Below are 27,363 nucleotides of genomic sequence, written 5' to 3' on the forward strand. Positions count from 1 at the left end.
TCATGTCTTGTGCCTGCTTTTTTTAGTTGGATTATTTGGTTTTTGGGTGTTGAGTTGTATTGTCCAGTCTTCTTGGTAAAGTACACATATGGAAACTGAGATTAGAGAATCCATAACTTGCCTGTCATAGAGTAAAAAGGCATTGTGACTTTCCTTATTCTTCTTCTGCTCCATCCTTAGTATCCATTCATTTTTCATTCATTTAGTGGGTAAACTTTTATAAGGCACCTACTACTATGTGCCCCCATATCTGTGAACCACAGAGATAGGACCTGTGGATCCCAGGGCGGACAGACCAACAGGAATGACAGTTAATGAAAGATGCACAGTCTTTACGTTCTGTGGTGGGGGTGTCCCCTGCCAATGGAATTCACCTCATCTGGAGGTGGAAGGAAGGGACATCCTGAAGAGGTTAGATGCAAATGAAGGCTGTGTTGGAGTCCGCCAGTGGAGATTGCCATGTTCCAAGCAGAAGGAGCTATACTTTCCAGAGGGGCAGGGTGGCTAGAGCCTTGATGGGGAGAACAGCAAGAGATGATGTGGCTAGAAATGTAGGCTGTGGTGGGTCCCACAGGATTTCTGATAAAATATTCTGAGTGTGGACTCAATGAGGGAGGAGAACAGTGGAAGATCACTGAGAGAATGGGCAGATTAAGTGTTCATTTCAGGAAGATCATTCTGGTTGCTTTGCAAAGGATCAGAATCAGCAGGGCCAGAGGAAGGGGGATAAGTGAGGAGACTGTTGTGTTAATCCAGGCAAGAGGCACAAAGAGCCTGATGCAGGGATCAGAAGCAATAGGGATCAGAAGCAGCAGGTAGACAGGCCAGTGAGATTTGACAGCTGAAGTCAGTAACTGCCTGCAACAGTGTCTGGACTTTGAAAGGGAAGACAGGAATCACTTCCTAGTGCTACCACCTGAGTCTTCTTCCTTTGTAAAGCCTGCACCCAGAAGTCCTGCTTGGTTTGGCCTGTCTCTCATGCCGCCCACCTCTTGATATGCTGTGCCCGCGTCCGTCCTGGATTGAGCGAGATTACATGGCATTGACTTTGAGTGTTAGGGTGGACAGGATGCTTGCCGAGGCCCAGGAATCCTGTTCCTGCCCACCCTATGGGCCATGGTGAACTGTGTGACTTCCAGCAATTCTGTTTTTTTTTTTTTTTCCAACCCATTTCCTCATTGTCAAATTAAGAAATGAGTTTATATCAGGAGCCATAAATGCAGACACCCGCAGGGGCCAGGACCTTGGCCCAAAGGAGCCAAGAATGCTGAGTGTGATTCTCTAGAGAGACTGTGGCTCCCATCTCAGGCTCCTGGCTTCTCTCTACTTCTGCCATGGCATGATCACTCTGGGGAGAGGAGGCGGCAGGGCTAAGGTCCTCATTTTTCTTTTTAAAGATTTCATTTATTTATTTTAGAGGGTGGGAGAGCATGTGAAAGGGGGAGGTTGGGGAGGGGGGAGAAGCAAAGGGAGGGGAACAAGAACAAGCGGACTCCCCTCTGAGTGTGGAGCCCACGGCAGGGCTCAGTCCTACCACCCTGAGATCATGACCTGAACCAAAACCAAGAGTCAGATGCTTAACTGCCTGAGCCACCCAGGCCTCCCAATCCTCATGTTTTTCAAGAGGAGCTGGAAACTTGGATTTCTGTGTTTTAATTTTTAATATTGACAACTAGTTTTGAAAAAAACACTGTTGTGTTTGAGCCCAGACCAAATATGTCTTCAGGCTGAAAAGAACCTCCCACTCCCATCCTGTGCCACTAGTTTGTGACCTCTGACCTAGATAATTCCTAGGCACCAGAATTTTGAGAACTGGTAAGGAATATGATTCTGTCTGAAGCCCCAAATAGGCATGCACCCTTACTTTCCTATGAAGGTAACCATATTGGCTTGCCATTGGCTTATGGAAAATTTTCTTTCAGTGAGTGGGCTGCACGTGTTTCTGATCCAAATACTAAAAGTGGTTGTGCTTCGTGACCAGTATTATATCGTGAGTTGGGGATGAGATTAAGGGTACTGTTCACCATGAGAGCCATGGACCCTCTTGGAGACTTTTTTTGGCATAGATACCCAACAAAATGCTCTACCCAAACTCTGTCAAGACGTTAATATTACAAATGATGGTAGTTAGAATTTATTGAGCTCTTCACATGTGCCAACAACCCTGCCAGCTGCTTTGTAAAAATTACCTCTGTGGTTGACACTTCTCTGAGAGGTAACTGTTATCACAGGTGGCCAGATTGAGGCCCCAGAGAGGTTAAATACTCATGTCAGAGGAGGAAAGTGGACTTCCCTCTATGACAGCCTGCTCCCTCTGGAAGGGGCCAGATCACGCTCAAAACCCGAGGACACCTGAGCAGGCTGACTGGCAGCCCTCTCCCTGGACCCCCCCCCCCAAACGATCATATCGCCCTTTGGGGGGGGGACCTACCTGCTTTCTCAAAAACAGTTCAGCATCATAGCTCACTCAGCGGTTGCTTAGCAGCCAGCTAGTATTACAGCAAAAACAAACGGATCAATTGGAAAATAATGAAATCAGTTATTCGTGTGGACACAGCGGCAGAGTTTCACTAAAAACTCTCCCACCCCTTTGCCGGTTTCTTCCAAAGAAGAAACTTGTAGATGTGTGGCTTTCACTGGGTTTCAGAAATGTCAGGAACGATCCAGCAGGGCGTGGCTGACCTGCACATGAATCCAGGTTCTGGCACACCTTCCCTGCGTGTCCCTTGGGCAGCTTACTTAGTCTCTCCAGTCCTCTGTTTTCTCAATTAATAAAGGCGCTAGTAATAACCTCTCGCAAGGGGATAGTAGGCACTCACCTGGGGTGAATTATCTGTCCCTCACAAAGTTCAGACCCCTACCGGGCCAGACCGCCACCCGACCCCCTCCCATTGCAGACTGCCAGCTTTAGTATAGCCGGGTAACTTCACATAACCATCACAGCTTTTTTTTCTTATAAAATGAGAAGCTGTATACTTAGGCTCATTTATCTGAAAAAATATGTAGTGAGTACTGTTACGTGCCAGGCAGTGTGCTGCATGGTGACAGTGCTGTCCCTGGAGTCATTCAGACCAGACCTGCCTTTCAATGCCAAAAACTCCTTACTCATCATTTAGTTGACCTTCAGAAAGGTGCTTAACTGTTTTTGCCAAATGGGGATAATACTACTTCTTCCCTCTTCAGGTCCTGGGAAAATTAAACGAAATAGTATTTGGAAAGCACCTGGCACGATGCCTTACAACATGCCTCATTCCATGACATTGCACAGCTGCCATGGCCCTGCCCTGGGTGCTGGCGTTGTCACAGTGAGCAGGACAGGCTGGTAGGTTCCTGCCGCATGAGGGTTACGTCCTAGGGGCCACTGTCAACTTGCAGTTGTTGCTGCTGTTCTTGTTACCAATACAGAAACAAAGAGAAAAGATACAGGAGCTCAGACTTACTAACAGATGACCCCGTGTGGGTGGACAGGGATGGCCTTGAAAAGACATGGATGGTGATAGGCACGAAGGACTAACAGGTGTAAAGGCGTGATATATTTTGACATTTTCAAAGAATGTTCCAGAATGGCAGAGGAATCGAAGGTGGAGTGTAGAGACAGCTCCTCTCAGCTAGGACATTGCATATCCATGAGACTGGGCAGGCTTCCCACCTTTCTCACTAATCCTGCAGAATCTTCATCTTTGTTCAATGCCTGAAGCTTAAAACATCTGCTCTGCTTTGCAAATGTCGCCTTTGCTTTCTAGGGGACACACATGCCACCCTGCATGGAGACTATATTCTGACGGTGTGCAGGAATGACAAATTTCAGTTTCATTCTGTTCTCTCCAGGATGATGGCTCACCAGCCTCCCCCATCAGATTTCCCCTGGCACACACAGCTGCTCTATAAATACTTGTGAAATGAGTGCTGAAATCTGAACAAGACCAGGTAGAGGTAGCACCAGGCACGGCCAACTGGCTGCCTCCCAAGAGCCGTTACTAGGTGGCACTTCCGCGGGTTAATTCATCATTTTAGTTCTGCTATCTTGATAACATTTAACGTTTACTGGGCACGTGCTATGTGCCAAGCACGGTGACAAGCACGTTGCATGCATATTGTCATTTAACCTCATGTTAGAGACGAGGTGGTTTCGACTAAGTAGCCTGCCCTCAAGCATGACATTGCCAAGAGGACAATTCGCTTATCCTGGGGTTATCTGAGGTGTTCTACACCTAACCTGTTTATTGATCCCATTCCTGACGGGCCCATCTCCACCACCACCATGATGGCCATGACCATTGTCATGGGTCGTATTGGTCAAGTGCATCTCATGCATTGAAAAACCGCCTCTGTGTGAGATAGCCCATTAATCCTCATACCTGCCCCACACACAGGAGGAGAAAACTGTGGCACAAGGTATAAGTTGGTGCAGGGCACCTGCTGGTGAGTGTCCTGCTGGGATCTGCATCCGAGCCACCTGCCCCAGAGCTGCCCTCCAGACTTTGGGGGTCTTGACTATCCTCGCATAATCCACAGCGGGCACCTAACGCAGAGCCAGCACACAGAGCGCTCCGATGTGTGGCCCTGGTTGCTCACAGTCAGCATGGAGCCAGCAGGGTCCTTTTTTTTTTTTTTTTTTTTTTTTATTGGTGTTCAATTTACTAACATACAGAATAACACCCAGTGCCCGTCACCCATTCACTCCCACCCCCCGCCCTCCTCCCCTTCTACCACCCCTAGTTCGTTTCCCAGAGTTAGCAGTCTTTACGTTCTGTCTCCCTTTCTGATATTTCCCACCCATTTCTTCTCCCTTCCCTTATTTTCCCTTTCACTATTATTTATATTCCCCAAATGAATGAGAACATATAATGTTTGTCCTTCTCCGACTGACTTACTTCACTCAGCATAATACCCTCCAGTTCCATCCACGTTGAAGCAAATGGTGGGTATTTGTCATTTCTAATAGCTGAGTAATATTCCATTGTATACATAAACCACATCTTCTTTATCCATTCATCTTTCGTTGGACACCGAGGCTCCTTCCACAGTTTGGCTATCGTGGCCATTGCTGCTAGAAACATCGGGGTGCAGGTGTCCCGGCGTTTCATTGCATTTGTATCTTTGGGGTAAATCCCCAACAGTGCAATTGCTGGGTCGTAGGGCAGGTATATTTTTAACTGTTTGAGGAACCTCCACACAGTTTTCCAGAGTGGCTGCACCAGTTCACATTCCCACCAACAGTGTAAGAGGGTTCCCTTTTCTCCACATCCTCTCCAACATTTGTTGTTTCCTGCCTTGTTAATTTTCCCCATTCTCACTGGTGTGAGGTGGTATCTCATTGTAGTTTTGATTTGTATTTCCCTGATGGCAAGTGATGCAGAGCATTTTCTCATAAGCATGTTGGCCATGTCTATGTCTTCCTCCAGCAGGGTCCTTAATCAAGGGTGAATAGGGATGTGGCGGGTTACACGAGGTGATGAACACGGACAGAGTCCCTGACATAGAGCATGGCGCTGTAACCCCAGCTGTTCTGGGTTTCTAAAATTTGCCCCCAAAGCTCATTCTAAGCTTCCCTTTCTTCCTCCCCCCTCTCTGACTGACAGGCTATCTCCCTGGATATGTTAATACCATGCATTTGGGATCTTGCTGGGGCCTGGGAGCCCCCCCCCCCCCCCCCCCCCCCCCCCCCCGGGCTCTTCAGATGACTCTGCCCATCTCCGACCTCATCCATTATGTGTGTATTTTACAGTCGCACTCTCTGTGGGCAGCCTTCTCACCCTCATTTGCAAGTCTTTGCTGTTGCCCCCACACACCTCCTGGAAGCCTGTCTGCCAGGAGCTCATTTCCTAGGCAACTGTAATCGATGCTGAGGCTGCGCACACCCTGTTACCTGCCTCTGTGTTCAGGGAGGAAGCAGGACCGGCGGTGCCAGGGCCGGCCTCCGGGTTACCGGGCGCAGGTGGCTGGCACTGCAGCATTCTGCTCCCGCCTCGCCCCGGCCCGAGGGAGGCTGGTGGTCAGATGCGGCCCGGGCTCCCTGCTGGAAAGCCATGCATATCTAGTGCTGTTGAAGCTGGGCAGTTTCAGGGGTGGGGGGCAGCCGGAGATGGGGCCTCTGCTCGCCTCCCTGAGGCACACACGCACACATGCACACGTGCGCGTGCACAGATGCCCTTCCTTGCCCTCCCGGGTTGGGTACATGTGTGGCCGCATCTGCCTGCTGCTCCTCACCATCTGCCAGCTCACTCACGGGTTGGGTTTGCACCCTGCCCACACACTCGTTCCAGGAAGAAGCCAAAATCAGAAAAGGGTGGGTGAGTCTCAGACGTGCGCCTCAGCCTTCTCCTCCAGCAGGGATGGCCTCAGCCACGCCCATGTCCTCCTAGACGACATCACAGGACAGTGGGAGTGCACGGCAGCCTGTGAAGGGACAGGAAGGAAGGAGCGCTTCACAGGCGCCTTCTGTGTACCAGGTGCTGGGCTGGCTGCTCGACACATGCTCCTTTTTCTGTGACCACCCAGTCAATGCTCAGAGCTTTCATAAGCAGGAAGATTAAAATGCAGAAGATAAATGTGCCCACAGGCCCTACAGATTAAGTGGCAGGACTACAATTTCAACCCCAGTTTTGGAAACTGTCATTTCCAAAGGATGGTCTTCACAATACCATCTTCTCCTCCATATGACAACTGCAGACTGACTCCTCCATTCCCTCTACATTTGTTGAGCACCTACTGTGTACTGGAGCTGGAAACTCCGCCATGAGCAAGGTTCAGCCCTGACCTGGAGCCTAGCGGAGCTGACAGGTGCACATTCAGGCAGTCTGCTCGCTGTTACCACTGCTACCTCCCACCATCGCCAGTGAGCTGAACAGTCTTCAGAGAACCAGTCCCAAAGAAGATGCCCGCCAGCCATCCAGGGATGCATCAAGGCCAGCAGAGGGGGCAGAAGAGGTGCCGAGGGGCCCAGATGCCAGGAGCCAAGCTCCTCCTGCTGGCTGCGCACAAAGCCTTAAGAGAAAGGATGAGGCCATTCTGGGGTTTCTGAAACAGATGCACATTCCAGCACAAGTTTCTTTCCTGCCTCCCACCCCCTTTTAATATAACTTTCACCTAAATCCCCGGGAACTTATGAGAATCACTTGGACTCCTTACAGCTCGGGTTTGATTAAACAGCGTGCTCTCTGACATTGGAACAGGCTCTGCAAATCTAAGGCTCTGAAGGCTGGTGGGCCTCCTCTCCTGGCTTTGTGACGGCAGCCCCAGTGCCTTCAGCCCGTGGTTCCCAGCAGTTTGTCACCTGTCAGCTCTGGCCTCAGCCATATTGCACTGCCACAAAATATCAGTTCAGCCAGTTCTGTTACGGGAGAAGTTTGCATGGTCAGAGATCGAGGATCCCTCACCCCTGCCCAAGGGGTAGTGGCTACAAGAGGTACCCCATCTAGATGGTAACCAGCACTGTGAGGGCTGATGCACAGAGCAATTCCCTGATCAAAGCCAAGCCAAGTGGGAAGATGCTCTCCAGAATTCTGGGACAGAGTTCTTGAGCTAAGGGCAGAGGGAGTGGTCTTAGCGCCAAAGGTGAGAGGAGTTGAAGAAGATGAGAATGGACCAATCTGTCGAGTTTAACAGTAAGGGGACACTGCTGACCTTGGCCAGATTCAGGGGTTCACTGGCAGACTCCACTAGTTTAAAGAAAGGAAATCACCAGGATAGGAGGCCCAGTAAGCCAATAGGTCCATGCGCACGTCTCTGCATCTCCAGACCCTGCCTGTGTCCTGGCTTCCACACCGCCCCCCCACCCCGCTGCTGTGAGGCAGGACCTGCCAGGCGGAGAAGCATGCTGGTTGTAGCTCCTGGCCACGGACTCCAAGAGGCTCACTGCTCCAGTTGCAAATTCACCGCATTCCTAGACTTGACTCCAGTAGAGCCTGTGATTAATGATCTTTCCCAGTTATTTCTAAGCTGCTGCAGCCTTAACTAATACAGTGAGTGTCTTCTTCACTTGAGGAGGAGGATATGATGATGGTGATTGCACCTGCCAGCTGGGTTATAAGGCAGCTTGCTTGACCTCTCGGAGCTTTAACGACTTTATCAGTAAATCAGAAATACCAGTGCCTCTGTCGCACGTGGTGATGATTAAACATGCTTGAGGGGCCTGATACTGAATATACATATGCACTCGTTATTGCCATTTATTGACCACCTACAGTGTACCGGGCATTCCTAAGAACTTCAGCTCCCCCGAATCCTATGTGCTTTCTCATTTCCAGAACTTCACAAATATTTAGAACCCTCTCCGCTGACCTGCTAACTCCTGCTTCTTAGGAAAAAGTGGCAAGAAGCTCTCTGTGACTCTGCACCAGAGACCCCTACGCTCCTGCCTTCCTCCCTCCCCGAACTTTGAGCTCGGTCCCAGCAGAGGTTTTGCCTCTTCATGCAGCGCTGTGCTCCGTAGCTATGTCTGGCCTCATAAATATCCATTAATTAATGAGTCTTTTATCTTAGTTCTCTTAACAACCAAGTCTGTGAAATATTTATTATCAAGATAAGGAAACAAAAGCCCAGAGAGTCAAGCAGATTGCCCATGATTACACAATTAATGAAGTAGGGGGAGTTAAGATAGGCTCTGTCATCTAGAAGATTGTTTTTTTTTTTTTTTTTTCTCACGATTCAGCCTCCCTTGAAACTGGTGTTCCCCTGGGAGAGAATCAGCCCTCAAATGTGTTGAAATAATTTTAGCTGGCTCCCCTTGGAGCATCAGAATATGTGGCCACATGGATGACGCGATCCCATGCAGCTGCCACGCGGCCAGAGTTGAAGGGCATCTTGGTGCTGGGCATGGATCCGGGGTCACCCCATCCCCTGCCCTGGTCCTGCAGCTCTCTGAGTTTGCCCCCTCCCCCTCACACCCGATAGAGACAGCCTGAAACAGGAGATCATTGCAAAAACCCTTTCTTTCTGTTTAAACCTTACCGTGCTAAATCATCAGAGGTAGATGATTTTTCTCATTTTGTGTTCCCAGAGGTGACACCAGATTGGGTTGGCAGTGCCCAAGCCCACACCCCTGAGAGAGGAAGCATTTGTCTCTGGGAATCCTGACTAGGGTAGCATACATACAAGTAGAGAGGAACAAGTCAGCTGACCCTGTGAGGGAAACAGGCAAGTAAGTCACGTCCTGTTTTCAGACAAGTGTTACCATCTGTGGGACCCCTAGGGGGGCCTAACTGGAAAACAGCCTCCTGTCCTGGCTTGAAGCTCAGTGTTAAAGGTTAGGTGTTAGGAAGTCTTACTCCCTCTCGTCTGCACCATGTGGGTTAATTCTTTCCAACCTCTAATCACATAAGGTGAAATGAAACGTTTTTCACAGCAAAGATACTCATGACAAGGTTGTATGTTTTTGCCAAGTATGAGGTCCCGTTTCTTGGTCAGTTGCCTTGGGCTCCGTAAACATCACTGCTTCCATGCTGACCACCATTGTGCGTTCCGGATGGGGGATGAAGGGCCAGCATGGTGACATGGATCCTGTTCCTGATGTGTGACTCGACCCTGCTCTTATGTTGACTGGATTTGTTTCTGCAGAACTAGGGGGCAGCGCCTCTCCAAATGGCCAAAGCCCTTGCCCCCACCCGTTAGCTGGTCTCGGCTGCTGCTTCAGGTCCTATTCCGGGCGCCAGCCATCCAGAAAGAAGCCACATTGCCAAAAGCCAGTGGTCAGCCTTCACTGCTCATCTTGACTTCTCAGCAGCGTTTGACAGCCAACAGCCCCTCCGTTTCTTTCCTCTTGGCTTCCTGAAGAGCGTCACTGTCTCCTGGTGTTTCTTCCACCTTATTACTCCCTCCCTTTCGTTCTCACCGATGGCTGCATCTCTTCCCATCCTACCCTCCCTTGGAGACGTTCAGTCTCGTGGCTTTAAATGCATTGGCCACTGATCCCCAAAATATCCCCACCCCGCCCTGTCTCTTGACAGGGCTCAAAACTCAACTGTCCAACAGCCTCCTCATTGCCTCTGCTTAGTTCTCTCAAGCATCTCAAACAAACTGTCAGAAACCTAAGTCTCACCTTCCCCCAAAAGTCCACACCAGGGTCTCAGTTGATGGCAACTTCAGTCTTCCTGTGATGCAAACCAAGAGCCTTGGGTCACCTCCTGTCCTCCACCTGCACACCCCACACCCAGTGGGTAAAGAAATCCTGCTGGCTTTAGAACCAGGCCAGTCCTTTTCACCTTCATTGGTATGATCGTGGTCCAAGCTAACTCAGCCGTATCACCTCGGGAGCCCCCTAATTGGTCAGGAGCCCCCTAATTGGTCTCCCTGCTTCTACTCAAGCAACACTGCAGTCTGTTACCAACACCGCAGCCAGAGGGATTCTTTTAAATATAAAAAGCCCCTCATCTCCTTAGCTCGCAGTTCTCCAGCGGCTCCCCATCTCACTCAGTAAAATCCCAAGACCTCTGCATTGGTCTCCTATCGCTGCTGTAACAAAGTACCACAAACATGGGTGTTGAAAGCAACACAGATATTTTATCTTAGAGTTCTGGAGGTCAGGAACAGAAACCGGTCTCACGGGACTGACATCAAGGCGTCCACAGGCTGTGTTCTTTGTGCAGGCTCTAGGGGAGACTGTTTCTTGCTTTCTTAGGGGGATCCACATTCTTTGACTGGTGGCCACATCACCCTCACCTCTGCTTCCATCGTCCCATCTCTTTTCAGACTCTGACCCTCCTCCCTCTCTCTGATCCAGACCCTTGTGATTACTCAGATGATACAAGATCATCTTCCCATCTCAGGATCCTTAATCGCATCTGCAAAGTCCTATTTGCCATGTGAGGTTTCATATCGTCAGGTTTCTGGGATTAGGACATGGACACCTTTGGAGGAGAGAGCGGTGGTGTTCTTTTGCCTCCCTCAACCTTCAGTGATCTCCAAGACCCTGTGTGGCTCTCCTCCCGCCAGTGCCTCTCTGGCCTCATTTTTAGAGACTCCCCCTGTCCCTTATTGTGCTCTTGTTATTAGCTAAGGCCTTTGCACTGGCTGCTTCCTTCGCCTGGAACGCTCCTGCCCCAGATGGCCACATGACTGCCTCCTCGCCTACTGCTCACCTCCATGAGGCCTACCCGCAGCACCTTATCCAAAACTGCAACCCATTCCCCACCTCTGGCATTCCTCACCACCCTGACCCAGCTCTGTTCTCCCTCACGGCAATTCCTTCTTTCCCACATACCCCGGGATTCACTTACTGTGCTGTCTCCCTCCCAGAAGTGTCAGCTCCTTGAGGACAGGAATCTCTACCTATTGCATTTACTGATGTTTCCCAACATGTGCAGTGCCTGGCACATGGCGGGGTGTGTGAGGAGACGAACAAGTGGAAAACAGCAGTCTAGTCACACCTCGGCCAACATTGGCACCAGCCTTTGGGACCATGGTCAAGCCAGCGCCGGAGGATGGGCGTGATCAGAATCCCGGGCAGCGTGCACCACTGCTTCTCACCTGCTGGACACAGGGCCTGCTCGGTCCTCGTGGACCCTGTTGTCACCACCGCCGTCATCACAGACACAGAACGTGCGACGGAGAGGACAGGCAATCAGCCAGGAGGCGAAACCCAGGCAGCCGGGACTCTCGTCCCCACCACCGAAGTGGGAAGAGTTCTGCAGCACGCCACTGTTCCGTATTTCTGAGATGCTTCCCTGTGATCTCTTCATGTTTCCCTGGTGACAGAGACCGGTCCTGGGACAGAGGGTAGGGTGAAAAGGAGCGAGATGGAGGGCAGGCTGTGTGTGTATGGGGGGGTGCACACGTACCACCCACCACTAGGATCAGTCCTGGGGTGTGGTCATACTGAACTGTAGGAAGCCCATCTTTCTAACAGCATACCTTTGGCGCCACCCCCATGGTTGGTACAGGAGTCCTCGCTACCCACTCACACTCTCCCCAGCTCACCACTCTTCCCAGCAAAACAGGCTGTGAACTGTTTGCACACTTGACTGAACAGAGAGGAGACACTGAAAGGAAGAAGAGGTGTAGGAGGACTGGGGGGCCTGAAGACAGACGCTGCCTAGTGCACAGATCCCACCACCCCATTAACTCCCCCTCCACCAGGTTGGAGAGGCCGAACTTGCTCTATCCAGAACACCTGAGTTGTTTTTGACCAGAAGAAGGACCCAGAGAGCTGGCTGGAGACTGGGATCGAATACACTGTTTAAACAGATAAGCAGGTTAGCATCCAACGTCCTGCCCTAGATGCAAGAATCCGTTGTCCTTGCTGGCTCCTCTGCACTCACCCATGTCTGGCAGTTAGGCCCCCCAGGAGGCCGAGCCCGGAAAGGGAAGGGGGCTCATTTGTTCATCAGTTACTCTGGGTCAGTCTCGAGAGTGACTGTTTTTACTTCATCCTTTCAGCAAGCCTGATAAGAGCTGTCATCTCCATTTTATAGACGAGGAGCCTGTGACCAGGAGAAGTTGAATATCGTGCTCAAGGTCATAAGAGCATGGCAGGCAGAATTTGAACCCGATGCCAGCTGGCTCCAAGTCCCGTGTACCTGCTATGCTCTGCTACACCAGCGGGGTTCGGAACTACTTAGGTAGAAGCCTTTTTCTAAGAGTTCCTCAGTCCAAAAATGCTGTAGTAGGTTTGGGAATATTTTTGAAAGTGTCTCTGGCCAGAAGCAGGGACAGCGCATCAACCAGGATTCTTCGGAGAAATGGAACCAACGAGACTGGATACTTGTTTTAAGGAACTCTGGGAACTGGCAAGTCTGAAATTCGTAGGACAGGCCAGCAGGCTGGAAACTGAGGCAGGATTTGGATGATACAGTCAAGAGGCAGAACCTCTTCTTTCCCAGGAAAGCTCAGTTTTGGCTCTTATATCCTTCGACTGCTTAGATGAGGCCCATCCAATGGTTGAGGGCAAGGGCCTTTATTTAAAGTCAACTGATTGTAAAATTACTTATATCCACGAAATACCTCCACACCAAACTTTAGATGAGTGTTTGGCCAAACGGCGGGCACCATAGCCTGGCCAGGTTGACACAGAAGAGCAACCGCTACAGGCTGAACCATCACAGACCTAGTACTTTACGGGTGCTGGGCATGACACCAAAGACTTCCACATGCACATGTGCTTGTCCCTCCCCACAATATTTAACACAAGCATGAACTCTGAGATTCAGGATGGTTCGAGTGACTTCCTAGGAGGAGTCTTAGAATCAGAGCTGGAAGCCAAGTGTGTCTGATTGCAGTTGCACCCGATGACCTTCCAGAATCTTCAGTGTTACTCTAGATTTAGCATTCTACAAGGGGTGAATGAAGTGACTGACCCAATGCCACTCAGCTCGTCACGGCTGGCTCCAGAGCTCAGGTCTCTTGGCTCCCAGTCTGGCCTTCTCACCTCCATGTACGGCCCCTCTGTTCCTGGAAGATTCTGCCTTTGAAACACTCCTGTGGGACTCACTTTCCAGATAAATGGTGGAGGCAATTTGTGCATCCCTAGGTGGTCAGCAAACCCCCTGCAAGGATATGCCAACAGGAAACCGGCCGGAAGGGTCCGAGCTCTATCATTGCCAGCTCAATGAGCAGATGTGCTCAGAGTCACTGTCCTGAAAACCACTTTATTGCTGAAACAACCTCATAATGAGACCCATTCAGGACATCCATAGCAAGACCTCTTTGGACTGCATCTGAAATGGACCTCTCTAGTGACAAACCCATCTTTGTGGCAGTTTGTGTTTCAACGAGATTAAGGGGAATTTTAGAAAGCACTCCAATCTGATGCTCTCTATGCGGAGAGAAATAAGACTTTTTCAGGCTGCACTTTGTAAAGCTTGCCACTTACCGGGTCGGTTTACTCTGGACCTATCAGGGTGGTTTGGTTGCAAATAACAGAAACCAATAGTAGGCAGCTGAATTGAAATGAAAAGAAATCAAAGAAAACAAGACAAAAAAAAAAAAAAACAGTTGAGTGGTATTTCTTAGGGAATCAAAGTGGAATTTGGAAAACCAATACTTGAGACTGTAATTAACCTGGGCAACTCTGGGCTTTCTGCTGCAGAAGCTCAGAAGCCTCTAGAGTGCTGCCTGACATTAGCACGTGTCAGCCCTGTGGTTTCCAATCTCTGCATCTCTGTTCAAATTTCCAGGAGTGAGAAACCGATTTGCTCAGCTTGAATCCAGTGTCTGCCCCTGAACACTGCCCTAGCCATATGTTCCTGGAGCTGCTCCTACATGCAGGAGCCACGAGAAAGAGAATCACCTTTGAGCAGGGCAGTCCAGGAAGTGGCTACTGTAACCATGGTTATAATAGCAGTAGAGACACGTGCACATTCATAGATCTCTGTTGTGGATGTGTGTACACACTTTGCCCATGCTTTGTGGTTCAGTGCTACTGGCTTCCTACGCTTTTTGCAATTATCTTGGCATAATTAGCAGTGAATGCAATCTTGGGCTTTTAGCATCCTGAGACATTTGCGACCAGAATGTAAATACCAAGCAGGAAAGATTCTGGCTGTTTTGTTCACTCTGTGTCTCCAAGTGCCTAGCACGGTGCCTGGCACAGAGTAGGTGTGCTCAGGGATTGTTGAATGAGTAGCAACCACTCATCAGTGCTGGGGTGCTGCTTCTCCCCGCTTCCTGGTGGTTGCAGGGGCTTTTTCGTCTGGTGAGTCCACGGATATTCTCTAGACCCTTGTGGCCCACCCCCAACACTCAGAACCAATAGCTAAGGTATCTAGTTTTCCTGGAGGAAAGGTGGCCAACCCTGGTTCTGCCTATGGCTAATACAGGATTGACATAGAAGAGAAGGCTTGGCCATGGATGAAGGCATCTTGGGTGTTTGAAAACTGGGAAGTCATTGTTCAGGGAGACAAAGCAGGAGAGGAATGCAGACCAAAGCAGCCTGACTCAGGCTACTCATCCAACTGGCTAAATCTAGCTCACCCAGACTCTATCTTGGTGTCATCCTTTATGAGTCTCCCCAGAAATAGTGACATCAGGGTCCTATATCATTCGGTATATAGTTAACATAAACCTAATTACAAAGAATTAATTACAACTGATATTCAGAGGATTCTGAAATGACCTTCTGGTCCATCTCAGCCACGCCCTCTCCAGGGGGCACCGATGCCACCCACCCCCTTAACCAGGGCTGGCTTCTGAGACCTGTCCTTACTCTGACCTCATCATTCACAGACACCAAACCCCGCCTTGTCCTTCTCAAACCACCCCTCTGTTCTTGCTCCACACTGGCCTCAGCTCACAAAGTTTTACTTCCTGGGAGCGTTACTCCCCTTTGCAGACCCGTCCCTGTTTGTGCACTGGTTCACAGTTGTGTAGAGTGAGGTGACTTTAGTGATACAACAATAAGTGATACATCTATGGAGGGGCTACTTCTTCCAACATTTTGCAAAATGCCTTCCAGTGCCCTGATTACCCCGAGGAAGAGTGCTTTCTCTACTTCAGAGATGATAAGCAGATAGCCTTTGCTAGCACCGAATCCCAGGAGTCAGTGGTCTGAGCAGAAAGCCAGAATGAAGTACCAAAGTCATGGCCAAAAGGGATCATTGGAAGATCAAGCCAGGGAACAAGGACCGTGTTGTGGTATAATAGTGACCACTTGTTGCCACAAGCCAGCCGTGTGCCAAGTGCGCCAAACAGTATTTGTAATTTATGTTACCTCGTTCAGCCTCTACAACAGCTCCGCGAGGGAGATCGCATTGTCCCTTTTCAGGGAGGAAGAACCTGATGTGGTAAGAAGCTGAATTACTTGCCTGGTAACAGACTCAGTGAGTGACGGAGCCAGGATTCGAACCCCATCTGTGTTCATTACAAGACTCCTGCCTTGTGTTCCTCTCTAAGCCTTTCTCCCTTTCAAAATAATGGCCACAGAACCGGGAGATGGCAGACAAATCTAGAAGGGCAGGAGCTGGGTCTCAGAGGAGCAGGGCAAGTCGGCCGGGCTCAGAGGTGGGAGCGAGGAAGTGCATGGAGCATGCCCACCCTCATGTGGACACCAGAGCTTGTGTTGGGTGCTGGCTATGGAGGCAGGGCTACCTACTTTATTTTTTTTAATATTTTATTGATTGATGGATGAAAGACACAGAGAGAGAGGCAGAGACACAGGCAGAGGGAGAAGCAGGCTCCTCCCATGGAGCCCGATGTGGGACTTGATCCCAGGACCCCGGGATCATGCCCTGAGCCAAAGGCAGATGCTCAATCACTGAGCCCCCCAGGTGCCCCAGGTCTGGCTACTTTAAAGGCTCAGGGCCTATGGGACTTGGGCTTGAGAAGTCGAAAAGATGGGACGCAGAAATGCCCAGGTTGGTGGCCATCTCATCAACTTGATGTCGGACGTTCGCATGTGGCCAGTGGTGGTCAGCCCAGTGGACTCTGAGGGCTGGACTCCAACCCCTGTGGGTCCCCAGAGACCTGCCTTCTGCACTTGGCTCTGACAGGGACACTCGCTGTGAAAGTAAGCCCCTCCTGTCTGGCCTGCCCTCTGTACTCTCCAAAAAGACTCCGCTTTTAGGATCAGAAGCAACATTTCTTCTCTGGCCTCCTGAGTGGTATTGGACAAGCTGCTTAGCCTCCCTGGGCCTCAGTTTCCCCATCTTTCAACTGAGAGTTTGACTTGGGCTTTCTGTCCTCTCCCCCCACCCCCGTGCCAACCAACTCCCTGCCCTCATGTGGGAGAGGCCTCATGGGGACCCTGTCTCTGCCTGCCCTTTCTTTTCAGGAAGTCTGTCATCCAGCTTGACCTTGCCAACACCAAGAAAGCAATGATTGTCCCTGCGTTCGAGACACTGCGCTACCGGCTCTCTTTCCCCAAGTCGAAAGCGGAGCTGCTGTCGATGCTGGACATGGGGACTCTCTTCACATTCAGGTGAGTAGCCTCAGTGTCCTCCCCTGGGGGTGTCTGAGGCCTTCCTGTTCCCAGAAGCCAGGCTCCAGAGCCACTGGCTCACAAGCTGGTTGCTACCTTAGACCATCTTAGGGCCAGAAAAAGTGCCACAGGCCCCCAACTAGGCTTTTGGGATATTCTCTTCCCACATGCCGCACGCTTCATCTTGTATGTGGCAGTGGACATCATGTGTCTGGATGGAAGGACAGGATGTCAGGTAGGAAGTTAGCTCACGCTTTTTGTACTTTACTCAGGGTAGATTCCTGATCCTGTCTCAATTCTGTCTTTGGGTTTGTGTGTTCCTTCATTCATCTGGGAAGTGGGTTCATCCTGTTGGTTACTATTCCCTCGTTCCCTTGTTTTGTGAGCGGTCCAGATACCAAGGTCCTTGGGCTGAGGATGGGGGTCCGTAGCTTCAACAGCCCAGGGCACCAAGGTGATTCTGGGCTTGAACATGGCAGAGGGGGCAGTCGGCTGTCCTGTTGCCCAAGTGAGAGGTGTTTTGTTTTTCTTTTTAAGATTTTATGTATTTATTTATGAGAGACAGAGAGAGACAGGCAGAGACATAGGCAGAGGGAGAAGCAGGCTCCACACAGGGAGCCCGAAGTGGGACTCAATCCTGGGACTCCAGGATCACGGCCTCTGCTGAAAGGCAGATACTCAACCATTGTGCCACCCAGGCATCTCTGGTTTGTTTTGGTTTTTTTAAAAGAGTTTATTTATTGATGAGAGACACAGAGAGGCAGAGACACAGGCAAAGGGAGAAGCAGGCTCCATGCAGGGAGCCCGACGTGGGACTTGATCCCAAGACCCAGGATCACACCCTGAGCCAAAGGCAGATGCTCAACCACTGAGCCACCCAGGTTCCCCCACAAAGTGACAGTTTTGAACAAGCTCCTCGTTGGCCTGATTTTTCCAAGCCCCCAAGTCCTGCAGGACCATTGCTGGGGAGCTATCCTGCCACCTGTCCAAAATGCCCAGGAAGCGTGTACGAGTGTACAGGTGTGAATGGGTTCTGACTCCCGGGAACAGGCTGTGGCATTAAGTCTAGTGCTCGTGGGAGAAGTAGGAGTCCTCCCTGGTCTCTTGATAGAGCAGTCTGAAGAGAGAGCCACTGCCCCACCTGCTCCTATTTTAAAGAGAAGCCTTCACACAGAACAGTGCAAAAACAGCCAACACTGCCTGTGAGTAAACACGTCACACGTTTCTAGGCAATCTGAATTTTATTGAAAAGGTTATAATAACAACTTTGGTGTCCATACTACTGTTAAGTTACCAGAAGTTTCTAGAAGGCTCTCTCAAATTTTATTTTGGGAAAGTAACCTGATGAGATAGGTTATTCATTCAACAATTCAGAGATGATTCTTGTTCACGTTTCATGCAGATAAACAGAGGAGTAGAGGGATCCTGCTAGAGCCAGAACTCGAACCCCAGCCTTCTCCCTCTATCCAGAATTCTGGAAAGTGACCTGAAATGGTTTAATAACCCCCTAAACTCAGACTTCTTTCTTCCTGGCAAGAAATAACTACCATTTGGCGAATATATAACTTGTACCAGACACTGTCATCAGCTGTGTGATCCTCACAACAAATCTATGAGGCAGATACTGTCATTCCCCTTTTACAGACCAAGAAACTGAGGCACTGAGATGCTAAATAACTTACCTAAGGACACACCACCAGAGCATGGCAGAGCCTGGATTCAGTCCAGGTCTCAGGAGCTGCAAAGACCATGCTTTTAACTCACATACCGTTGAACTGAGTCCTGAATGTTCAGTGTTAGATGCAGGTAAAGACTGACGCTCTGAGACCAGATCTTAGTGTGAGCCTCCCACAGACGCCAGAGCCTGAAGGCTCCATGTCCGGCAAATTTGCAGGGCATCTTTCCTCCCATGTCCATCCCCAGGTGATGTAAGAACTCATTTCAAGGCCATGCCTGTGGCAGGAAAGCTGGGGTTTGGCCTGCCATGTCCATGATTCCTGCTCTGGCCAACAGCTAACAGCCATGAGGCTAAGTGCTAAATTACAGACCTTCTCCCCCAGCCCCTGAGAAATTGCTTGTCACCTGCCCTCCAAATGATGAACTCTCAGGTCCCCTCACAGCAGAAACCCCCTCCCACTGCAGCTGGAATGGGAAGCGTTCCCCACCCCTGCCTCTCCCCTCCCCTCTACGTTCTCAGAGTGGGGTCCCTGGACATGTAGCCTCAGCATCCCCTGGGAACTTCGAGGCTTCAGGTCTCAAGCTGCATCCCGGATGCACTGGATCAAGACCTGTGCGGGTGGAACCCAGTGACTGGTTCGCCAGGAGTCTCCTAGGTGATTCTGATACTCAGCTCAAGTCTGAGAACCGCTGCTCAAAGCAGAGTGCCCCCAGATCTCTTCAGAGTGGCCTCCCATGTGCTGTATCCAGGAAACCTCTCATCTCTGTTTGGTTATTTGTTTTTTGTGTCTTGTTTTTTGTTTTTTTTTGGAGGCTCCTGGTGTTGATGGTCTCAGAGAACGAGCCCTGGAGTCCCGTGTCTGTGGCCTGACAGTGGTTTCCTTGGGGCATAGTCAGGCTCTGGCGTGGCTTTGGGGCAGGTGAACTGTAATGTCACCCTGTCCTGTGCTGACCAGCCACTCGGCATGCTGGTCCATCTTCAAGCTGAGCTAACAGAAGCTGCCTCCCCACCCCAGGGGACACAGCGGCCCTCCCCCTCTCTTCTTCTTTCTCACACTAGGCCAAGAGTTTGTATTCCAAATAAGATGCCTATTGAAAAAAAAAAAAAGATGCCTATTGATACACGAATATCACTGAGAGTAAGGCCCCTGTGGATTGACATCATATCCAGGCCAAAGAAGAGGGAGAAATGAGCACATCTTCATTTTTCGAGGCATCACTATATATCAGACACTGCTCTGGGTACTTTATATGAATTCACATCATTGTCATAAATCCACGAAGGAGTCATTATTCTCTCTGTTTCACCAACAGAAAGAAACGAATAATAATTATTATTTATTAATAATGTCACCTAGAGAAAGAAATGAAGGAACAGAGGAATTAGGTAAATTTTCTACACCTGCTGAGTGACAATTCAAACCCAGACAGCTGGCTCCAGATTCGTTGTTCTTAGCTGCCTTGTTAAACTGCCTCTTAGGGAAGGAGCATTTATTGAGTGCCTCCTGTGTGCCAGCACTGTTCCAAGCTCTCTATAAACATTTCCTCCTTCCAGTTCCTTCGCCATTCAGCAAGAGAGCTGTTCTTTTCCCCAGGGGACACAAGAGGGAAGTGAAAGCTGGTGTAGATGGTTTGCTGACCAAACTCCTCCGCTCCTAAGCGACAGAGGCAGGATTCGAACCCTGATGCGGTGGCCCCACTATGCGGAGCTTGAGCTACAGTGAGTGCCTGGCCGCTGGAGGTGCAGGGCCAGCTCTGTGGGAGCGTCAGGTGCCAGAGAACTGTAAGCTAGTTCACGAATAGAAGTAACTCCTTCCCAGCCTGGTTCTTGGATTAATCCCAACATCTTGCAGTATCCCTACTTCTCACACTCCGTTAAGGGGGCATTACTCTGCCTTTCATTTCCCTTCCCATCGTGTGACTGTGGTTTTGGTGGCGGTTGCTGAATTGATGGAGCCGGGGATTCAGGTCCCTGCCCTCTGCTAGCCTGGCAGGTAGCCCGGCAACACAGTGTCCTGACAGGCCACAGGTTGGCCAGTGCCCATTCAGCCACACTGGGCAGTTCCTGGGTGTCCCAGGGAGGCCCAGCCTCGCAGAGTAAGCAGGTGGCTGCGTCCCTACCAGAAAAGCTCCACTCACCACACTGACCACTGACTCTCACTTACACCTCACCTTAGAGCCTGCCTGAGTGGAGGTGAGGCCCCAGACCACGAGCTCCTTTCTCCCTAAAGCTCCCTAACTTGTTGGGGTCCCACCTTTTTCTGTCTTGCTTTCATATTTTTCTACAATGTTCTTTTTCCCTAACCCCTTGCTCTTGGGCCAGCTCTGCTGCTTCACTAGGCTCCCGGCCTCCTGCCATCTCTTTGTAGTTTCCCAAGGCAGATTCCTGCCCACTACCTGCTCTCTGTCTTAGATACCCCTCAGGTTTTTAGATCACTTGTTCATTAATTTATTCACTGACTCTCTGCTCTGTAGAGGCCAGAGAGTGTGGGTGATGGTGACAAAGAGGAGAGATCACCCAGCATAGCAATTCAGGGACCTGGCCCTTTGGCCAGACTGTCTAGGTTTGAATCCCAGCTCCATCCTTACTATTTGTAACCTGATATTGAATAAGTTACAAGAACTTAAAGCTGTAGGCAGAATATTTACAGTGTAACCAGTATATAGCAAGTGCTTAATATATGTTAGCTTGTTATGATTGCTGCTACGTGGTGATATTCACTTCTGTTGCCATATAAGGAATTTAGAAGCTTTAAACAATACAAATTTATTATCTCACAGTCCCTTAGGGTCAAAGATCTGGGCATGAGGTGGCTGGATTGTCACTCAGGGCCTCGCTCGTGGGGGCAAAGCTCCAGTTCTCCAGAGCACTCCTCTAGGCTCCCTGACTTTCTTCCTTACACATGGAGGACTGTGGTCACCATTTCCTGCTGGCTGTCTGCCACATGGCCCCACAAGCAGCTCACACATGGCTCTTTGCTCTCTTCCCCCACATCTAAAAGTTCACATGATTCGGCCAGCCCCACGCCCCACCAGTAATTCCCCTTTGTTTAACCCAAAGTCAACTGATTAGTAACCTTAATTACATCTGCAAGGATCCTTTTTGCCAGATGATGTAACATAAGCACAGGTTCTGCCTCAAGGGGGAGAACGTTCTATGAGGGACAGGGTCACTGTGTTCTCTGGTAGGAATAACCAGCACAGACCGACCTGCCCTTAGGTCCCTATGAATGATGCAGAGCTCTCCAGGAAGTCACTTACCTCTTCATTGTGAGAGTCTCCTCGTTAATGGAGGATGGAGATGACAGACTGGATTAGTTTCCTAGCACTGCTATAACAAGATGCTATAAACCAGGTAGCTCAACACGGTGGAAGTTCTTTCTCTTAATTGCAGAAGCCAGAAATCCAAAACCAAAGTGTTGGCAGGCTCATTCCTCCTCCAAAGGCTCTAGGGAAGAATCCTTCTTTGCCTCTCTCCAGCTTCTGGTGGAGGCTGACCATCCTTGACATTCCTTGGCTTGTGGGTACATCACTTCAGTCCCTGCCTCCACCTTCCCATGGCATCCTTCTGGTGTGTGTGTCTCAGTATCCACATTTCCTTCTTTTATTATTTTTTTTTCACATTTCCTTCTTATAAAGACACCAGTGGTTGGAATAGAGCCCACCCTAACCCACTGTGACCTCATCTTGATATATCTGCAAAGACCCTCTTTCCAAGTAGGTCACATCCACAGGTACTGGAGGTCGGACTTGAACCTATCTTTTTTTGCATCACAGTGCAACCCACACAAGGACTGTATCCGCATATACCTTTTCTTCCTCCAAAGCAGTAGCATTGGTAAAGCTGAGCTTCCTTCCTTGTACCCAATGGCTTTTCTCCATGTGACCCAGGTACCACGTCTGGACGAAAGGCCATGCTCCCACAAACTTTGCCAAGTGGCGGACCGCCACCACGCCTTACCGTGTTGAGTGGGAGGCTGATTTTGAGCCATACGTTGTCGTGAGAAGGGACTGCCCTGAGTACGACCGGAGGTTTGTGGGCTTTGGCTGGAACAAGGTGGCTCATATCATGGAACTGGATGCACAGGTGAGCTGATGGAATGTCCTGGAGCTGTTGCTATGGGGGAAGAAGCCATGTAGACTTCAGGGCTGAAAGGGGACCCTGGAGGTCAGAGAGCAGAGCATGGAGACAGAACAAGATGTGGTCAGGGACCACAGAACAGAACATGACAGTGCTAATTCTCAGGGCCGCTGATTCCCAAATCATTCCTCTTTCTCTACCTTTGGGTGAGAGTTGGATTCCTGAGCAGGACCCAGGCAAGTGTGAGTGTCCTGTGACAAAACATTTCATTCCCCATCCTCACCCAATTTAATGATGGGAACAAAAAAAAAAAAAAAAAATCATCACTTGGCTCTTGTGCCATGTAACTGGCACAAAGCATTCTACAAGTTCGATATAAGGGTCACAAGAAGGCATGTGGCTTGAGATGCAGCGCATTATCTTACTCTGTCACTAAAAGCAATGATTTGGGGGCTATGTTTAATTGTGAAACATTTTCATTCATTCAACTAATACTTACTAAACACCTACTTCAAAAGAAATTGGCAGAATTCTAACAGGATACACCAGGTGTCTGCAAGCTTTCTGCAGACGACCAGATAGTAAATTTGGGGGCTTCGTGGAGCCTACAGGTCTCCTTACTCAGCTACTCAACTCGGCTGTTGTAGTTCAACTATAGACAATAACTAAACATGGGCGTGGCTGTATTCCAATAAAACTTTATAAAAACATATAGGAAGCCGGACTTGCTGCAGTGTTAAATAAACAAAAGCACAGCTAAACTAATCTGGTTAAATTAGGAGAAGGATGCCTAGGCCTCTCAAACCCACCTTTTTCCCCTTTATGTGTTATTCTCCAAGGCTTCTCCTCATGGAGCACGGGATAAATATCTTTCAACAGGAGCACCTCAAATTAAAAAAAAAAAAAAAAAAAAAGGCAAGGTCGGATGCTCAGTGCTGGCTACCCCGAGAATCACCTGGAGAACTTTCCAACAGTTCCAGTATGTTTGAGAGCAGTCCTGAGTGATTTTAATAAGCATCTAGGGTTGCAAACCACTGGTGTAGATGGGAGGTTGTAGAATAGTGTCCATACTTAACAACAGAAGCATGATCTTTAGTATCCATTTTTTCAGTACTACTGAAGGTAGTGCAATGCTGCTCACAGAAACGTTCAGGCTGCCCCAACTTCTGCTTGAAGGAAAAGAAATGCCATATTCTTGTGTCCAGCAGTGCGGTGAGGTGAACTGGTTCAAATAGTTAATTTTTTCCAGCACTGAGACCCGGCTTTTGTTTGTTTTAAGGCAATTTTGACAGAACTCTTGAAAATGTCTTGATTTATTTTTCTTTCTTTGCTGGTAGCACAGCCAAACATAACTTTACCCTTTCCAGCGATTTCCCGAAATAATGAGTACATACCCAACAGGTAATCCAGCACACCTGTAGGGCTAGTGGGATTGGCCAGGTTCTTTGTCCCCACAGGAAAGTCCCAAACAGCTAAGCTCTGGGAGCCCTTGCATTTTCTCTTCAGTATTTATCTTATTCCTCCCCACCATCAACTGTCATTTCTTGCTGCTGTCAGCGTTCCTCCATCTGGAACAGCTACCTTTCCCCATTCTGAGTCTCCCTTACAGAGTTCATTCTGATCTGCTCTGGGCCAGAAAACTAGATGACCAAAGCTTAGCAGACGTTATGTCTGAAATCAGAGCACATGGGGTCTGAGGGAAGGTGTGCTGGCTTCTCTTTAGAGTTCCGTGTCCTAAATTTGTGTCACCTATTTTGGCTCTTTGGAGGCGTTTTATTTTTAGTCTGAATTTCTAATGCTGAGTGGAGGCTACTATATGGTAGCGTGACTTATCATAAGGATGAGTAAGCAAGAGCTTTGTTCTAAGTGAGCTTCTATCCAGTGGGGTCTTTTTTTTTATTATTCTTTTTTTTTTGGTCCCCTCTTGTGTACTAATCTGTTGAGGCTGTCAAATCTCATCAAGTCCTATGAGAAATCACATAAACAGACATCATTTAATTGAACAAGAGCGTCTCTCATGGCTTGCATCATTCTAGAACAACCACATGGGCACGTGCTCACATTTACCAAGAACCTTTCATGGGCCAGGAGCTCTGTCCAGCACTATTCCGTACATTATTGGTCATCTTTCAAGGTAGGTATTATTACATTTGCTTTATAGATGAGGAAACTAAGGCAGAGAGAAGCCAAGTAGTTTGTCCAGCGTCATGGCAACAGCCCTGCACTGTCCCTCTCCGGCATGGCTGTCTCTCCATACACCCTCCTTGCTGATGTCATTCTCCACTTCATTCATTCACTTGGTCATCTGATCACCCACTTGGGCATACACCGTATAGGCCTGAGGGTTCTTGCAAGTGCTCACGCCGCTCTTGTCTTCCAGGAATATGAATTCATCGTGCTGCCCAATGCTTACATGATCCACATGCCTCATGCCCCCAGCTTTGACATCACCAAGTTCCGGTCCAACAAGCAATACCGCGTCTGTCTCAAAACCCTGAAGGAAGAGTTTCAGCAGGACATGTCCCGCCGCTATGGCTTTGCTGCCCTCAAATATCTCACGGCCGAGAACAACAGCTAGCACCAGGAAGTCCGCCACTAGGGAGAGAGACCTCTTCTACAGGGGGAACGCCACTTGCTCTTTGGGGCCCAGCCTTCAAACTCAAAATTGAGTGATGCTTTTTTTGGTTTGTTTTTATTTGTCTTTTTGGCCCAACAAAGCCGCCCACACTATAGAGATCTGGGATAAGGATCCGGCCAGCGCCTCTCTGCTCCAAAATCTGACATTCCCAGGATGCAGAAGGATAGCTCATCGACACAGTCTCTTCAAGAATGGGACACAGAGGAGTTCGAGGGAGCCAGGGGGTTATCCGACCACAAAGCCTCAAAACCAAGCAGGTCTTTAGGATGTTCTCATTGCATTTTAAGAAAGGGAAGTCAGGGTGCTGGGGGTTAGCCATCCCAGGAAATAAAAGCAAAACTGTCTCTTCGTTTGAAGAAACTTTCTTTTGTGTCCTGCAATCTAGCTGCGTATCCGGGGTGGGAGGCAAACCAATGATCTGAACCAACCATTTGGGAAAACCCAGTGGGGACATTATACCTGGTAGGACCTGGAGGTGGGGTTGGTTGGTTCTTTATCCTCAAGGACACTCTTGTTTTGCTTTGATTTGTTTTTGTTTGGGGGGATTTTGTTTGTCTGTTTGTTTTTGGTCTGGGAATCCAAAATAGAAAACCTGATCTTTTAAGGCTCTGAAGGAGAATCCGCTGCCTCATCCAGCATGCCCCCATCAGCAGTGGCCCAGCAACAAGTAGGAGAGTCTTTGGCCAATATTTAGACATGGGCAGCCTTCTTCAGGATTATCACCGAGGCCCCCGTGACTTTGAATCCCCTACTCTCCAGAATCCAGGGGCTAAGACAGAGACTGCGGAAATACCAAGACCAGTGGTTCTACAACTGGTCACATATGCTATTGGCCATGACCGGTTTGTGGGGAAAGGGCTCTGAAGGGACTCTTGCGGTGCACACGGAAGGCACCAACCTCTCAGGCTTTAGAAGAACTGCAGTAGTTCACACAAGCCCAATACTGAAGACCCATGTTTCCATCTGGAGACCTTCGGGAAGAAGGCCTTGGGTTCCTCTGTGTTCATGCCGCCTCCCTGTGGCTGGGACAAGGTCACGGCCTCAGGCTCCCTCTGGGACCTGTCGGGGGTGGGGGCGGGGGGATAGGCAAGCACCTTTACCGTTACACGGATTGAGGAGACACTGGACTTTTTACCCATTTTCTTGAATCTTCAATATTAATGTTGTGTTTACATTGATGAGAACAAGAGTCCACGCCTACTCTCGGCGAGGCTGTTTGTACTAAGTTGCAATGTGACCAGCGAACGCTGCATTCAATAAACGAAAGTACGGACTGTTTCTTCCCCGCTCCCTCCCAGTCTTGTGAGATGATGCTGCCGAGACACATGCCAGTGTAGAGAGCAAGATCCATAAACGGCAACCTTACACTTTCTGTTCTCCCATTTTGTTTTTCTCATCATTCGAACCTTAACCTCGCTCGTTTTCTCCTTTTCTGAGGTTAGATCTCACTTTATGCCCCAACCCTCAAAGCATCTTCAGAGTCTCTGTCCATCTTCTGTCTCAGCGCAGAAGCTAGACACTTTATATCCCAGCTGCTAGCAAGGGAGATCCTGGTAATCACTGGGAGCAAGCCCCCAACTCTTTGTCCTGGTGGTCATGTGACACCCACAGCACTCTTACGAGATCCTTGCATGTGTTATATGCTCAAGTGGAGATCTCACTAAATGTATTTAAAAAGCTTAGGAAAACAATTATTTGGACTAATCCTCAGATACGGATACATTTCCGTGTGTATGTATATGAATGTGTGTATGCATATATATTTATCATATATATGTTACATATATATAGTATATACGGAGCATGTACATCCCCAAATTAATACACAAATACTATAAAAAGATAGCACAAACGTATTCAAAGTACGTGTTAAAGTCCTCTTTCTCCATAGGTGTGTGAGAGCCAGCTCCTGCCAGCTCACAGGAACTTAATGTGTGCATCTCCTTCCTATGCTTGTGTCCGGTGTTTCATGTTCCTACTTTGAAATTGGCCATGATGAAAGTATTTACGCCACGGCAATCAGAAAACCACAAATCAGGTCACCATCACCACCCCAAGAGCTGATGGTTAAACATTTACCAGCACACCAATGCCTTTTTCTCTTCCTTCTGTATACAC

General features: G+C 49.2%; 1 protein-coding gene across 1 annotated transcript in view; it reads left to right on the top strand.

The window, feature by feature from the left end:
• Positions 1 to 26,523, top strand: part of LARGE1 (LARGE xylosyl- and glucuronyltransferase 1) — a 478,727-nt gene extending 452,204 nt beyond the window's left edge. Inside the window, 3 exon segments of the mRNA XM_049115330.1 lie at positions 16,703 to 16,849; positions 22,418 to 22,613; positions 24,988 to 26,523. Coding sequence (XP_048971287.1) covers positions 16,703 to 16,849; positions 22,418 to 22,613; positions 24,988 to 25,185 — 541 coding nt within the window. The 3' untranslated portion in view covers positions 25,186 to 26,523.
• Positions 26,524 to 27,363: the final 840 nt, after the last annotated feature.

This window comes from Canis lupus, chromosome 10 (genome assembly GCF_003254725.2).
Source record: "Canis lupus dingo isolate Sandy chromosome 10, ASM325472v2, whole genome shotgun sequence".
Taxonomy (NCBI): Eukaryota; Metazoa; Chordata; class Mammalia; order Carnivora; family Canidae; genus Canis; species Canis lupus.